Source organism: Lepisma saccharinum, chromosome 26 (genome assembly GCF_977018435.1).
Source record: "Lepisma saccharinum chromosome 26, izLepSacc3.1, whole genome shotgun sequence".
Lineage (NCBI taxonomy): Eukaryota > Metazoa > Arthropoda > Insecta > Zygentoma > Lepismatidae > Lepisma > Lepisma saccharinum.
In genome coordinates, this window is record NC_139254.1 from 48558888 (window position 1) to 48575888 (window position 17001).

The following is a 17001-nucleotide window of genomic DNA, read 5'->3' on the forward strand; positions in this document are numbered from 1 at the left end:
TACACAAACAAACAGAAACAAACAAAATAATTAGTATCCGTTAATGGTGCAGTCATCAAAGATTTCCCTGCCGAAAAGTACGCAAGCTTGTGGATTAAGGGAGGACACGATTTTAAAACTGATCAACCTCAACGAGCCATGGCATAATGCTAATATTTTACAAGTAAAAATTAAAGCTCTCACAAGAATCTTGTAGGTAGATTAGATGGACATTAAATTTAAACTCAATAAATAAAGAAATAACCCATACTCCAACAGCCGTGAGGGCCAAGGAGAACTTCGTAATATAAATTTGGCCAAGTGTTACTAGCTCGAAAGCTCTTACAGGTGTACCAAAGTCCCATTACCCACCCCCTTTGAATTGTAGACAATCCTGCAAAATGTTATTTTAACAGCATACGTAGGATGGTATACCCTTAAATCAGACCAATGGCCACCATTTACTCCAGAGGATCTGTGTGCACACCGCCAGTTTCATGGCACAGTATTTTTTCGCCTCCAGGTGCGTTGTGAAATCCTCTGTAACATAAGATGTCAGATCTGGAATTCGGGGTGGCCATTTTAAGAGAATTCCTCAATGATGTGTTCAGACACAAATGAATTGGACGAGGATCGCCAAATTTACCAGCACCTTTAAAATTGCCACCCCCACAAATCTGACATCTTGTGATAATGCGCTATGTGGGCACATCAAACAGAAAGTCACCCATAACCGTTATCAGACAACTGAGGAACTTCAAGAAGCTGTTCGCAGTGCGTTTGCTTCCCTCGCGCCAGCCATGGTACAGAGGATCTCACATCGCAGCTGCAGGCGAATAATACGGTGCCATGAAAATAGCTATGTGCACACAGATCCTCTGGAGTAAATGGTGGTCACTGGTCTGATTTAATGGTATACCATCCTCTCATCATACGCATGCTCGTAAAATAACATTTTGCAGGTTTGTCTACAATTCAAAGGGGGGGGGGGGTAATGGGACTTTTGGTACACCCTGTGCATGTAATTAAGTGTTTCTAATTACTTGCAAATGTTATCGTAAGCTTCTAATAACCTAGGATAAAAACAATTTTCTAAGGTACTTAGAAGCGGAAAGCAATGATTTAGTTAACATGCACAAATTTGCATGCACAATACAGTCGCAAATTCGCCAATGAGTGGGCACCTACTCCCCCAGCCCCCAAAGCTAGAAGCTTAATTTGCATGATTTTAGCACATTTTAGAATATTTAAGTTTCCGAATTTCTCTTAGTTTGTTATTACACCGGGATAGTGGTATATGATAATAATTGACGATTGTGCATTACTCAAAGCGTTCAAAGTTAGATTCTAATTTATCTCCGAGATATCATTCGGTAATCTGTGCATGTTGCACCGCGCCATAAAGGCACATTTAGGAAAGGTTGGGCCCGACGCAGTCTCGATCTTGGCCATTTGGAGGTGAGGTACCTTTACACCCCAGGGTTGCCAGGTACTCATTTATTTGAGGCTTTATGAAGTGAGAAGACTGAAAAATTGCGAACTTTGATCACCCGCGTCGCAAATCGAACATTTTTTGTCAGGAATTCCTGAGTGTAGAATCTCCTGACAGGTAATTGACACTACCTGACAGGCCTTAGCAATTACTCAAGTTCTGGATGTGGACAGATTCCTTATCCTCTGGACTCCTTCTCTCCTCTTTTCTTTCTCAATTCTTCTTTCCTCCTTCTTTTCTCTCATCCTTTCCACTCTTCTAACAGTCCTTTTCATTCTTTATTGATTTCCAGTTCATTATTTCTTCCTCTCCTTTTCTCTCAATTTCCTTGGCCTCTTTCCACTTCCTCACTATTCCTCTCTTCTCCCTCCCTATCTTCCTAGCCTTCGCCCATTCTATGTCGTGTCCTGTTTCTTTTGTGCGCTTGAACATAGCATTCTTCTCCCTCTTTAGTCTTACGTTATCCTTATGATGCTTCAATCTGTCTTTCAGTCCCTCTTTCGTTTCCCCTATGTACACAATATCACATTCCTTGCACTGAACCTCATAGATAATCCCTTCCTCTTCCTCATCTCTGTTTTCTTCTTCTTCTTCGCTATCCTTAAAATGCTTCGGCCTCCCTTTCTGCATTTTCTTATGCCCGCTTTTCTAAGTACTTTGCTTATCGTCTCTGTAGCTTTCCCCATACTCCTTATGGCAAACCATTATTTTTTTACTTGGAAGCTTATATTCTGGTACCACACTGCTGAAATTTTCTGCTTCCCAAAGAAGTAGTGATAGTACCTTTTTAAAGATGCTTTTCAGACTCTAGGACGGTGGCGGCACATAGTGGTTTAGATCCCACTTTAAACTGTAGGTCCAGTCCAAATTAGCCTTACTGTGCTTACAACAACAATTCAGTAAATCAATCAATCGCAATGCAAACTACGAATCTTTAAATACAACTTATAAAATGTTTAATGAGCTTTCTCTTTGTTTCCTCATCTTAAAATTTGTAGATGTAAATATCACAAACCAAGGTATGAAAAGAAAATGTGGATGGACGCACATAAATGTCGGTGTCGGGAGGAGGTACCAATGTACAATCCTACCTACGGCTCCAAAATATCTAGTTCAGGGGGCCGTGGAAAGCACAAAGTTTATATGCACATCTTTAACCAGGTTGTAAATACATTAGCTTCAGCGATGAGTAGTGAATTGTATTCTGGCGTACATTCATAGATTGATTGATTGAGTTGGTGTTTTAAGTCCACTTTATGGAAAGTAAGGCTAATCGGGACTGGACCTACAGTTTAAAGTGGGACCCGAACCACTAGTGCCCCCACCGGGTATCAAAACCGGGACCTCTTGATTACAAGGCACTTACATACGCCGATATCCTGCAGACGAACACTGACTGTGAGACGTGGTGAAACGCCCGTAAGAAAACACAATAGATGGCGCCACTGGGCGATAGCCTTTAACATAACCTTCAGACTTCTGGCACGGAAATTCCACGCTTCGGTTACGCGCGTATCGTTGTAGTGGGCGATACACCATTTGATTCCAATAGAAGCAGACAACAGAAGTTATGTTGCTCTCTGTTGCCGCGTTTTCCCGCGTCTCAGTGGCCGATATGTTTTAGTCCAGTCCTCTGGCAACACTGTGAGGACAGAGTGAAACAGAAACGACTTTTTGACCTTGAACTGTGAATACTGGAGAAACAGACATTACGTAAAGTCTGGATGATATTTATAATTTAGTCCCCGAGATCTTTTTGTGCATTGCAACAATTGCTAGTTCGTTGTGCTTTTTTTTGTCTTGTTGTGTAACATCTACGTAGTGTTAATAAACTCTTACAAACATAATGTCAGCGTAGAACACAAAAGAAAGAATACAATGCTCGTATGTCTGCCTTATAAACGACTTGGCACACACCAAGGTCACAGTGAACTTGACATCCACACTTTACCAAGGACGAATTCATGGCATTTCTTCGGTCAGCTAGGCTGTTAGGATCAGTCATTGATAGCAATAAAGTGTCACGTAATGACAAATAAAAGGAACGAGTCATTCCATGCCAAATCAACACAGCCCCCAACCTGACCATCTCCGATTTTCATGAAATTTGGGGAGTTGAAACTATGCATGGAACTTAGTAACTATGAAAATTGTTAGTCTCGTGCGTCTTGTAATTGTTAAATTATTCAAGGTCAAAGTTCGCATCAATTGCCCTTTTTGAGCCCGCCTAGCTACACTAAATGTGCTGTAACTCCGCCCCTATTTCGCCTAGGAAGCTCAAGTAAAGCTTATTGTACAGGGAATTGAACAAGCTTTCCAGTGATATATAATAAGCCTACCTCTGGATAAAAATATAATTTTGTCACTTGACCTTGACATTTGACCTTGAATATCTCAAAACATGTCATACTGAAACTCATGAAAGAAATATATTTGGTTCCTCATGCCATACTCTAAAACATATCAAGAACTCATTCTGGGACTGCAATGGGATCAGAAGATACAAAATAATATGTGTAACTATGTGACTGATAAAAGCCTCATTACATGAACTATGACGAGTCAAAAGTCCCTTAACACCCTCTACAAAATGTAAAGGAGTTATCCTTTTCATGAAAGAAATAGGTTAGGCACAGGGAGATCTCTAGCTGTGTGTGTCAAGCGCAGGCCCGCCATATTGAATTCGACGCAAAAATTTCAAAGGGAAGGGGGTGATGTGATATATCAAATCAGGCTAGAATTTCACGAGAAATGAAGCAGCGAATGTTTTTCCAACTTATTTTTAAGCAGCAAAACGTTATACGCATATCTTTCACTTACGATATATGCACATCATAGTGTTGTCAATATTCCAGTGAGCACACTCGTTGACGTCTCTCACACTCACATAGAACATTTGACAATGTAGCAGGTGCAACATCATCGCAAGCAGCAACTATGCCTTCTCTCAGATGGCCAATATCAGGGACTTTTAGAGCATGCACCATTCTCTTCAAATGTTTCTGAAGGTAAGAGTCCTCCTAAGATGTTAGATCTGGGAAATGTGAAGGCCTTTTAATAGATACCCGTCTGCCCATCAATCTACCTAGAAATTTACCATGAAGAAATTGCCAAAATGTTCACATAGTGTGGTCACACACTGTCCTGTTTCAAAAATCTGGAAAAGTGCCATATCCCGTAAGCAAGGATGAAAAACCTGTTCACTTAACACATCCAAGAAGCCCTCACCATTTAAGATTCCGTTGTTGAATATGGACCAACCATTCCCGTTTTCCATACACTATACCACATCATTAGCTTACCAGCAACAACCATTCGGCTGAGATCTGTCTACTGCAGATTATCAAATCACAGGTATTGCATATAATTTTTATTTTTACTGTGAACATAAAAATTAGCCTCGTCACTGAAGAATTTTTCATTCCAAAGCAAGTGTCCCGTAATTGTTTGAGATACTTTTCCCAATATTCTCCACTATTCAAGTATTTGGTGAATGTTGCTGATTAAAATCATATGCAATGGTGCGTATACTTCTTTCTCTCCCAAGATGTCAGCGTGATCTCGACGAGTTCCTAACACGTTAGGAGCATTCTTAATACTTTGCTTTTAACACCTCGAAAAGGAGAAAATTATTACAAGCATGCAGTAATAACGTTTTGCGGTTTAAAGATACGTTGGAAAAACCTTCGTCACTTCATTTCTCGTGAAAATCTAGCCTCATATGATATATCATATCACCCCCTTTCCTTTGAAATTTTTGCGTTGAATTCAATATGGCGGTCAACAATATGCCGGACCTGCGCTTGACACACACAGCTAGGGATCTCCCTGTGCCTAACCTATTTCTTTCATGACCAATTATACCCAGGATAACTCCTTTACATTTTGTAGGGGGTGTTAAGGGACATTTGACTCTTCTTAGTCCACATATAATGGGGCTTTTATCAGTCACATAGTTACACATATTATTTTGTATCTTCTGATCGCACTGCAGTCCCAGAATGATTTTTGATATGTTTTAGAGTATGGTATGAGGGACCAAATATATTTTTTTCACGATTTTTGGTGATGACATGTTTTGAGATATTCAAGGTCAAATGACAAGGTCACGTGACAAAATTATATTTTTATCGAAAGATAGGCTTGTTATATATCACTGGAAAGCTTGTTCAATTTCCTGTACAATAAGCTTTATTTGAGCTTCCTAGGCGAAATAGGGGCGGAGTTAGAGCACATTTAGTATAGCTAAGCGGACTCAAAAAGTGCAATTTATGCGAAATTTGACCTTGAATATTTTAACAATTACAAGACAAACGAGACTCAAAATTTCCATAGTTACTAAGTTCCTTGCATAGTTTCAACTCGCCAAATTTCATGAAAATCGGAGTTGGTCAGGTTGGAAATTGCACATATCTGTGTTGATTTGGCATGGAATGACTCGAACATCCCTGTCTTCATTGCGCAGTGGTTAGCTCGTGGTGTGATACAGAACCAAGACACTGGCGAAGATAGGCACGGGTTTACCAAGCCCTCTCCCGAATGTTTAATGATACTGGTCTAGAATGACTTTTCAAAACGGATATATACTCTGTCCCAGCTAACTGTAGAGCAGGCAAACGATAAAAAGTCTCTGCGCAAGTAGTGACGCGAGACGGCTCCACCAATGAACACGTGAGAGGGAATGGGATTGCGTGGAGGGGAAACCGACTGCAGCTACCAGCAGTGTACTGCTTCGCTCTGGCTACTCGATTTCCTTCGCTTCTCTGACACTATGCGCGGCCTTGCTCCACAGTTAGCTGAGAGAGGGTATAGTTGTTTTTTATAGATTTTGAGGCAAATTTCATGAACGTTTGTGGATTGGTTCTTGTTTGTTATGTTATGCAAGAAATTGTTACTAAAACACGAACTAACCTTATTTTTTACTATCGCGATAACACTGAAGATACTAATCATTGTCCTAATTATACTGCATGCCTATATGGGGTGACCTTTTGAGAAAGCACCTACGCATGGCCATGAATATAGGCGGCTGGGCAGAATTGTACTGGTGTCACATATGGGATAAGCAAAGCGAGAGCGGGACAAAAGTCGCTGGTTCCCGCGCACTGTGTGGCAACGTCACCCGGGCTGCGTTGCCTAGTTTGAGCGTGAGGCCGACCTCTCTCCTGGGCACTTTTGTGTCATCCCTGGCCTTTAGAGCAAATACTGTCAGTTTGTATCATATGGATTACAACGACCATTTATACGAGATCTTTCATTCTCTTAAATCCTTCGAACACGCAGGCTTACGCTCCGACATGACAACAGCACGAAATTCTGCCCCCGCCTAATTACATGGCCTGTGCATTTACTGCCATATAATCCTCTGTGGAACTTATGTTGTGTGGTCCCCTATTATAGCAATTCTATATTGCTTCATGTTGAGAATACCTTCCTTCGGAAAGATGGGAATTATATTTCTCTCTGTGTGAGCTGCGTTTCTTCCCTCCCCAGCCAGTGACCAGGACGAAGGAATGCGAGAAGTAATAAATGAGCCCTGTATCCCTTCGACTGGACACTGTCCATCGCCACTGAACTAATTTAGGCAACATGTGGCAGAAACTGGAGGATCCAGGGATCGACCAGGGGATGCTGTTCTCACAGTTTGGTCAAAACGACGCCAGACGATTTCATTGGGCCAGGGAGACACGTGATCAAACGAAAACCTACAGTTTTTTCTGGAAATAGTTGCAGGACAACAACAGAATGCGTTAGAGACCTATAGAGAGTTTGCGTCAAGAGTTTTTGTAGAGAGAATGTTGAATCCGCGATAAGGTACAGACGTGTGTTAAGACTCGTGTGATAATAAGAGTTCGAACCCGGGACAGTGAAGTACTATGAAGTGTACAAGCATGTGTGGCGAAAAGTGCCAATTGGAGAAAAGTTTTTGTGTACAGGTGTATTGAAAGTGTATTCTTTTTTATGAGTAAGTATACTAAGTCATGTTTTATTAATTAAATATGTTAAAGTCTATATTTGTTTCCCTCATATACAAGAAGTAGAAATTAAGTATTTGATCATTCGTAAGTGCAGCGGGTAAACAAGACCAGGTAACATTAGGTCGAGCTCTTGGCTCATAAATTCCCCTAAGTTCCCTGGCCGAATCCTGCTCATCTTCATCTTCGCGATTAGCCAATGAGTCACCGAAAAGCAAAGTAAATCTAACCACTCAATCAATATACTGAGTCTGAAAATAAAACTAATTTAACATTTTTCATTTTCAGTTTTTCGCAAATTACGCTACATTATTCATATTCCTCACACACGTCTTAAAGGAATCCGGTGGTTTATCCAACCTCTTCCAGCAGGATGATACGCCCCCTCATTATTATCCATCTGTTTGTGTGCCTCTGACTCAGCAATTCCATGGTTGTCAGGAACCAACCTGTTCACAGGATTTAACTCCGTTAAACTCCTGCTTTGAACTATGTAAAATGTCAGGTTTATGCAACTCCAGTAAGATATGTGTGACAGTCGCAGCAATGCTTGATTATTGTGTATGACACCATTAGACCTGACACGCTCTACGACGTTCACATTGGCTGGGAAAACAATTTTTGGGGATGCATGTAGCTGAACAGTAATAGTGGTCCGGATCCAACTTTAAACTGTAGGTCCAGTCCCGATTAGCCTTACTGTGCATAAAGTGAACTTAAAACACCAACTCAATCAATCGATCCAAGATGGCGGACAGGGTGTGTAACATTCCACAAAGATGCAGTAGTAGTTCTTCTAGATACCTATTGCGTAAGTTTCCACTCATGTCCAATATTAATAATAATACATGGTTATACAGCCCGTAAGGGACTTCGCCTTTCTCACGACTGCCAGTCTCCCTCACACAATACTACCTTGAGGTGTGGAGTTCTACCACCGGTAATGGGGCGACGTGGGGTCAGCCGTTATAGGAATCTTTTTATTACCGCGTTACGCTACTCACTCACAATGGTGGGTTGCCACCGGTCCTATACACAGGCCGAGAACCCAGAGATTGAACCCAGGCGGACTCGAACCCATGCCGTCCAGCAGTCGGGGCCCAAAGGGCACGGAGGAGGACCATGTCCAGTAATAACTATAAAAAATATATGGGTGGTTTGATACTTTTGACTCACCCTGTACGACGGTGCGGTATTTAAAACTCAGAAACCAATATCGCCAAGTTATGGTAAGGTTGACACAAACGCCCACGCTATCTGGGTTAATTTCATCCGCCCTTCCCCCGTTGATCATGTGCCCTTTGCACTCTCCCTAGGGCAGTTTCTTACCTTCGTACATGTCCATGTGTTTGCAGACGACCTGAACAAGCCTTCTGGCATCCCTGTGGGGCAAGGTTCCTCCGATGTCCTGCGGCAGGTACTCTTGCGGAATGAACTGATACAAGGACTTCAAGTTGCTACCGTGAAGGTGGATCTGTAATTCAATACATGCTTCATAGAATCACATTAATGCACAACATGAAGAAAATCTATTACAAGATAGTTACTCGTTTCAGTGTCAATAATGCACAATTGCAAAAGTAAGTTAATTGAAAGGTTATGAAGTAAAAATATACTCAATGTCTATTTGTACTTCAAAACCTTTCAATTATATACACATATTAAATTATATATATATTAATGGCAATGTATATAAAATTATAGGACTTCAATTTTAAGAATTTAAAAAGGTTATAATTTATTATTATTATTATCATGAATATAATCACGAAGAGAAAAATATGGTTGGGTCACTCGATGAGAAGAAAATATAGGTATCCTAAGGGATGCTATTGAAGGGATAGGTAGGGGGAAGAAAATCGGGCGAAGAAGAAGATACCTAATGATTGACGACTTCAAAATAAATGGGTCCTACGCTGCTCCAAAGCGAAGAGCTGGAGATCAAGAGGTTGCAAGATAAGACCCGCCCCGGTGCAGAAAACAATGAATGAATTTATCATCATCATCATCATTGTTAATCGGATTAAATTGGTGACGTAAGATATTGGTGTGTAATTTAATTTACTTGTAGATGTTTATTAATTCATTTCCAAAATTATTACCTACTAACTAATTGTTCAAAATTTCAAGAACATTTACAAAATGAGGGGACAAGGGTGTTGGGTTCGTATTTATCAGACATAATCAAAAGCGCAGGTAAAGCTGCGAGAAATTCCATCTTGAGGATGGGAAACACTGAGTCCCAGACATAAACAAAGAGTTCCGTGAAGCTGTTCATTGCCAAGCTTTTCCGGTGGCGGCGCCACCTCCGTTGCGTCCCTAAATAATTCCGTTTGTCATTTGGTTGCCCTAAGCTTTACATTGGATCTCGATGGGATGGCTATTCAAACGTTATTTTCAACGAAGGTAAGACTTTCTCGTGTAAATCGATAATAAAAATGGGTTAAGCAAAGCTTTAAGATAATGTAGCCAGTCATAAGTTACAGAAAATTACATGATCCTAAACCTAAGAATTAATATATTAAAGCGCAACGGAATGGTTGCGAAAATGAGCTAAATATAGTACGTTTATGCACAAAGAACACTAAACCTGACGTCAGTTGGGTCGTCTCTAGCTGCCATGGGTCGATAATACAAAAATTTAGATTTTTACACTATGCCTTGCTTTTTTTCTGGTTGCGAGCATGTGTAATTCAACGGCGGGTAGGAATCGAAGAAACTCCCAACATTATAAAGAAAAATGTATTAAGTGCGTAAATGCATGATATATATTATTATACACTATGACTGACATTATGCCCTATCCGATAATTTAATATTAACATATGTTTTCACTCGTATTAAGCAGATATTCTCCCTTCGTATTCTCGTCCTCCTTTATCTTGGTGACAATAATTTTAAAATTACAATACCTGTAAATAAGATAGCCCTAGAGGTTGCGAGACATGAAACAGAAGAAAAAATATTTTATGTAATAACTATTCTTGACAATAAATGTGTGTATATAATAAAAGGACCATATTTACTAGCTACGTGGAGAAGTTTTATATCAAGTGAAAAAAGTCTGTTACTAAAAACAACTATAAAAAAAGTACAGACGCGTGGAAGTATTATGCATTATTCTTTACCGGATTCTCAACAATAGATCACTTAAATTGTGAAAACTGCAAGTGACGTAAAAAAGTGCTGTGCAAATTTTAAGGCTTCTTTGAGTTCCGATATCTTTTCTGTTGTTGACGATCGTCTTTTCAAAAGTCTTACTCTTACAGCACTGATTATTCAACTATCATGTTCAGACATCATTTCTGAGGTTAAGATGATATTAAACTTGCAATTTCATGTAATAGCAGCACTTTGGGCATCAAATTCCCCATGTATTTAAATGGGAGAACAATTGCCGATCAAAAGCGTGGGGACGCAATAGGAGTGCTGCCACCTACAATAGTTTGCTTTGACCAGGCCCATTGAAGACGGCGTGTACACTGTCACGTCTGCTGAGAAGTTGGTAGTCAGCCGAAAAGGTTGAGATTGTATGGAACGTAATCCTGATATTGTCCATGCGAAGTTAAAGTGCAACAGGACCTAGCCTTATTGTGCATAAAGTGGACTTAAAACACCAAATTAATCAATCTCCAATTACAGAGGTATGAATATATTATAAACGAGTTGAGTTGGTGTTTTAAGTCCACTTTATGAGCACATAAGCTAAATGGGACTGGACCTACAGTTTAAAGTGGGATCCGAACCGCTATGTACCTCCACCGGGGTATCAACCCCTGGATTACAAGGCAAGTACGTTACCACTACGCCATCGGGGAGGTCATATTACAAATGAAGAACATAGGTTAAACAATATGTTACATATTACACTATAATATAAAACTTACATGCACATACACACACATACTTAATACACACGACCACCACCCACACACGCACAATCAGGCTCGAAGGCCAAGCTGTGTAATTTGGCGATTTTTGATCTCGCCACCGATGTCACCGGGGTTGGTGTTGTTTGTGAGCATGAGTTCATCACTTTCATCATATCATCCCTCATCGCTCATGCTGCGATGAGCCAAAATCGGAAAAAATGACTACAAAAAAACCACTCATATTTCGATCCACAAATACACCCCACACACACATATATAGGCCTATGCTATATATGTGTGTTGGGGGGGGGGGTGGGGTGTTTGAATCAATATATAAGCATACTTAATATAAATATATGTTTACAAAGATGAAAATTCATATCGTGAAGTATGCGAAGTAAGGTAACTATTATGGATTTAGTTTAGTGTTAGAAACTTAGGATGGCATTCTTGCTGAAGAGAATATTTGTATTCATCCTATTACAGTTTTGTATTTGGTTAATAAAATATTAAAAGTAAACATTAAAAGCCCTTATAACGACAACTGCTTGTATTTTTTTTAACCCTGCACAATAAAAGGTGGCATAAAAAAATCACTGGGATATATATCTGGATAAAATTTCCAAAATCATTTCAAAATCGTAGTGGTTTTTTCATGCTTTTGTAATGCAAAATGGTTACGAAAAAATGGAGTTTAGTGCATTAACCCCCCCCCCCTTATATTCGACCTAGATGCAAGTGACGCATGAATCAATTGTGGCAAAAGAATTATTACTTTCTTTCACTTCCGATCCAAGAAATGTAATATAAGCTTAGTTCAGCGCTATCGTGTAAAATAAATACTTCTCCTATATGAAGAAATTAGAATGTAGAAATGCTCATTAATGTCGTCGCAGAGCAAGCTGTCCATTTTCCCACAATTGACGCATACGCAGCATGCACCTCATGCGTTCGCGAGACGCCTCTGAACACTTGACATAATTTCCGCAACGCCAGGTCTGTGTTGATCCCCTGTTGAGTGGATGAATAAAAGGTGACACAGTTCACGATTATCAAAATGCATTGCTAATAACTCTGATCTATTACACAAAAAAGCACAATTTGTAAGACAAGCAAATAACACGAATTGCGGTTGCGTGGCTCTCTCTCTCTCTCGCATACACACAACGAGTCCAGTTCTCTTACGTCACACATACGAGTAATCCTACATAACCATAAAGGTATGTCATGAACAAATTTGGTTTCATATCCTCTTTTATTAAGATTTTTATAACACCTTTTCCGGGGCCCCTTAGGAGTGGGACCCACAATGACCGTGAGTCCAGAAGCCAGAGTGTCTGGAAAAAGCACTCCAGGAAGGAAAGTTGACATTTGGATCTCTTTGGAAAGGGTCACCATTTACACCTCAAGCAAACTACATCTTCAAATATAACCTATATTAATTTGTAATGAGATTGTCTTTGTCATTTCAAAATGTGCATGATGCAAGTAGCACAAACCAGGCATGACAAGGAAATATCGAAGGATGCATGTAATGCCAGTGCTTGGTAGTGTAGCGGGAGAACCCCAGGCTTCGATACCCGGCGGAGGCACATAGTGGTTCGGATCCCACATTAAACTGTAGGTCCAGTCCCGATTAGCCTCACTGTGCATAAAGTGAACTTAAAACACCCACTCAATGTAGCGGGGTCACCAAATCACAATGCTGCATAAGGCACCATAAATAAATAGCTACGGGACTGGCTGTGACACATGGTACATGTTGCTTATACCGTAGATTTCGGTACCAAGGCCGGGACTTTTCCGAGACCGATAGATTGATTGATTTGCTTTATTTTACTTCGCTTCTTGTGCCACTTTTGGCTTGTTTGCGAAGATGGGGATGAGTGATGATGTGATAAAATTGATGAAGAGACACTCACAAACATCCACGCCCAGGCCCGAACCCGGGACGCCTAACGTCGTAGCGCGATGTGCTAACCACTCCGCCACGGGGGCCGGCCTTTCCGAGACTGAGAACAAGACGATACTTTACAAATCGAGAGAACGAGAAAGACATTCTCGGACGTAACACGAGACGAAACTTTAACAAGCCTCGCCATCGTTATCGTGGCCCTGAGAGGGAAATTTCGGCACTAAGAAAAACCTGAAGCGACGTAAATCCATAACCTCTTGATCACAAAGCAGAGGGCTGACCTCCACACTTAAATTCCATAACCCGATTTTCCAGTTTCCATGGTGATTGCATCAATTGGTGACCATGGATGGCTTCAGTAACATTCCCCCTTGAAATCCTTCAAAGCAACAAATAACGCACATGGTCATTGTTGAAACAAACATATACACCTCTATTAACTTGGCCATGAGAAAAGTAAATTATCATGATCTCTAACCAGAGGATAGCAGTATTGAAATGACACTTAGCTCTTGTGAAAAAAAGACATACGTACTCTGTTCCTAAGCTTATGAGGAAGAAACGGCTTGATGATATTGAAGCCGACTTTAAAGAGAGTCGACTGGTGGACAATATGGATTTCCTTCATCCTCGCGGGAAAATGGACCTGGAATAAACGTAGTAACAGTTATAATATTATTTCACAGAGAGCAATTCTATGGTGTTCGGAAAGAACACTTAAGTCAAAAAATTAATTTTAAATTTTACAACAGGCACTTATTTACATTAATTCTCTTAATAGGAAACATTACAAATATGTACATGTGAGATTCAGTGTGACTACCGCTACGTAATGTTTTCTTACATGAAGCAATCGATTTTCAAAGCAACCTCTACATTAGATTGCTGCATGGAGGCTTATTTTCTAGATCGTCTAATAGTTCGCACGGATGACGCTAGATGGCTTACGGACTCGGCTGTTTTTTTTTTCGCTCGAGCGAATAACACTCGAACATTCAAACGATCGGTAAACGCTCGAAGCCCAGTAGTTCACGTACAACCGTAATTTGTCTGTGCTATGGGCCTTCAAATATGCTTCGTGAAGTAAAAAACGCAGTGAAATTGAAACAAAAGTGAATATAGTCATCATCATTTGATTGTATTAAAATTATCCAGTGCTTAGTGAAGCTGTGTTTGTATTATATTATTTTCATCGATACTGTGTATTTAAAGTCATGCTTTATTTAATTAATCTTAGTGTTCATCGACTATTGTGCGATGTATAATATGTTTGTATCTGAAAGTATTTAGCGATAATCTGTTGAGATTGTACTATATTGTGTTTGTATTTTGTTCTGTTATTTTGTAATTCAGTACTTCTGTATTTCTGTAATTTTTAAAATGTATATTTATTCATTAGTATAAATGTCTTTAATATGATCCTATATAGTAATAGGAACAATATGTCCCGTTAAGGATCTTTGCTAAATAAATAAATAAATCTCCATGTTAAAATGTAATTTAGCCTATCTAACCAATACATAGCAATATATGAAAATGAATAGATGATTATGGGCTGAAACTACTATCACGAATTTTACATTATTTGTACGATTATTGTCACATTGAAATTATACAGTGTGCAGCAAAAAAAGAAAAAACTTCCCTGAAAGCTTGTTGCTTAAAAAAATATATGAAATGTTAATTTAAAATGTAAAATAACTGAATATCTTGAAATGCAACTGTGCAACTGTTATCTTATCTTAGTGTTGATAACGTAATACTGATTTCTAATCAAATCATTCTCGTCATTGCAGACTAACCGTTGGACCAAGATACCACAGGATTCTGAGGCGGAACGTGGTTGGTGCGTCGAGCATTACTTCCGTAGTTATGGCACAGGACGGGGAGGTGGTCCGTCATTGAAAATTGTCAAACAATGCTTTGAAGAAGAGATCCAGAAACATGCCCCTCCAAACAATACGTTGCTAAGTTGGGTTAGAATGTTTAGAACTACGCGAACCATAATCAAGTGCGATCAGGCAGGTCACGAAGCACCAGAACAAATGATATGTCGGTCGTGTATTAGACAAAGTTTTGCAAACAAGAACAGTTAATGCAGTAGTGTATAGGGAACAAATCGTTTTCAAGCTGACTTACAGACTTTTTGTGAAATTCATGGTTTACAATTTGAACGCCAAGTGCTCCAACAAGATGGGGCAACCGCACATGTGGGACGTGGAAGGAATTCTTTCCCGGTGGCATCGTATCACGAGGAACAGATTATCCTTTCCCATCCCGTAATCCTGATCTTACGTTATGTGACGTTTATCTATGGGGACTTCTGAAAGAAGATTGCTTCTCACCATTTCCAAGAACCCTGGACCAGCTTCGTACCAACATAGAATCTGTTATTGACCGAGATCAGTGTTCCAACATGGTCCAAGATATGATAAGACGAATGGAATACGTTGTCAATAATGGTGGCAGACATGTTGAACATGTAATTCTTTGATATGAAGTGTACTGTATCACGCAGTTGCGTACTTCTCAGAAATAAATGAGTTCAGCTTCAGTTAGGTTTTTTGCCGCACCCTGTATTTGATGTTCTTTATACTGGAACGAATCTCGCTCGAGCGTTGCAGATTCGAGCGAGCGAAAGTGGTCCAATGCAGTAATCTACTCTACATCATGAAAACAAAGTGACGATTCTCTTTGAACATGAACTTGTTAATTTTCCTTATATTGTTTTTTTTATTCTTATAAACATGGTTTTATTAAACATAGACAATTTCAAAAGAATGTCTTGATTGTCAAGCCTACATGTACATTCAGTGGCGGTGATTGCGTTCCTAAACCAGGGGGGGCAAGGTGGCAAAACTTCGTAGATAAGTTTTAGCATAGTTCAGGGGCAAAAGTGGCGAAATGTGGAGGGGCGACTGCCCCCCTCACATATACATTAAGAATGATAGGGAAAATTTGAAACAATGAAAATCGAACAAAACTAATATTCATAACACTGTAAATAAGGAACGAATGTCATATTGTAATCCTACAAGACATGCTTCTAAACTTTTTTTTTCAAAATCTAACTATCCAAGTCGAATATATGAATGTCAAAATTACGTGAAAAGTTTTTCTCGTTTTACTAGAGCTACATAAAACTGACGTACAGTGCACAACATAACAAACAAAATCAAGACAATCGCCGCTTGCATTCTTCTTACGACAGTGGTTCCTTACGTCTGACAGACTGGTCAAGGCACCGCTAGATGGAGGAGTGTGTAGGTGAGAGGTGGAAGGTAGGGAAGGGAATTAAGGGCGTAAATTTCACCTACACTAGTGATCTAGGGTTAAATGATTCAGTGTGATGAAATCAACAGAAAATCGTAGTTTGTCCATTTTCCAGAACACCCTAGAATGTTTTCATAACATGCAATGCAATTGCATTACATTCACTCGCATTGGGGATTACGCGGGAGGGACAAGGGGGCACGTACAACTCCGAAATGGAGTAACTAGTTATAATAAAAAGTAATGTTAACGTTATATTACAATAAAGAAAAATGTTCGAACAATCAATTTCCAGATAAATGAACAAAGTTCAGCCCAAATACCTTAATCGTGGCTAGATTTTCTAGCCAATTAAATCGGAAATCCAATGCGGTACTTGCTAAATACAAGGCAATAACGTTACCTGGTTAACTGTTGCTACTAAAAGAAAATTTCCTAGGTCAAATGTGACAGCTTCTCCTAAGTAAAGGATATCTCACGTTTGTGTTTTTCTTT

General features: G+C 39.7%; 1 protein-coding gene across 1 annotated transcript in view; it reads right to left on the reverse strand.

The window, feature by feature from the left end:
- The window catches only part of LOC145979498 (retinaldehyde-binding protein 1-like), a 123360-nt gene that overhangs the window by 12785 nt on the left and 93574 nt on the right, over window positions 1–17001 (reverse strand). Inside the window, exons 6-7 of the mRNA XM_083112432.1 lie at window positions 13769–13879; window positions 8776–8920 (exon numbers count right to left, since the gene is read on the reverse strand). Of these exons, the coding sequence (XP_082968558.1) occupies window positions 8776–8920; window positions 13769–13879 (256 nt within the window). The remainder of the gene's footprint in view (window positions 1–8775; window positions 8921–13768; window positions 13880–17001) is intronic.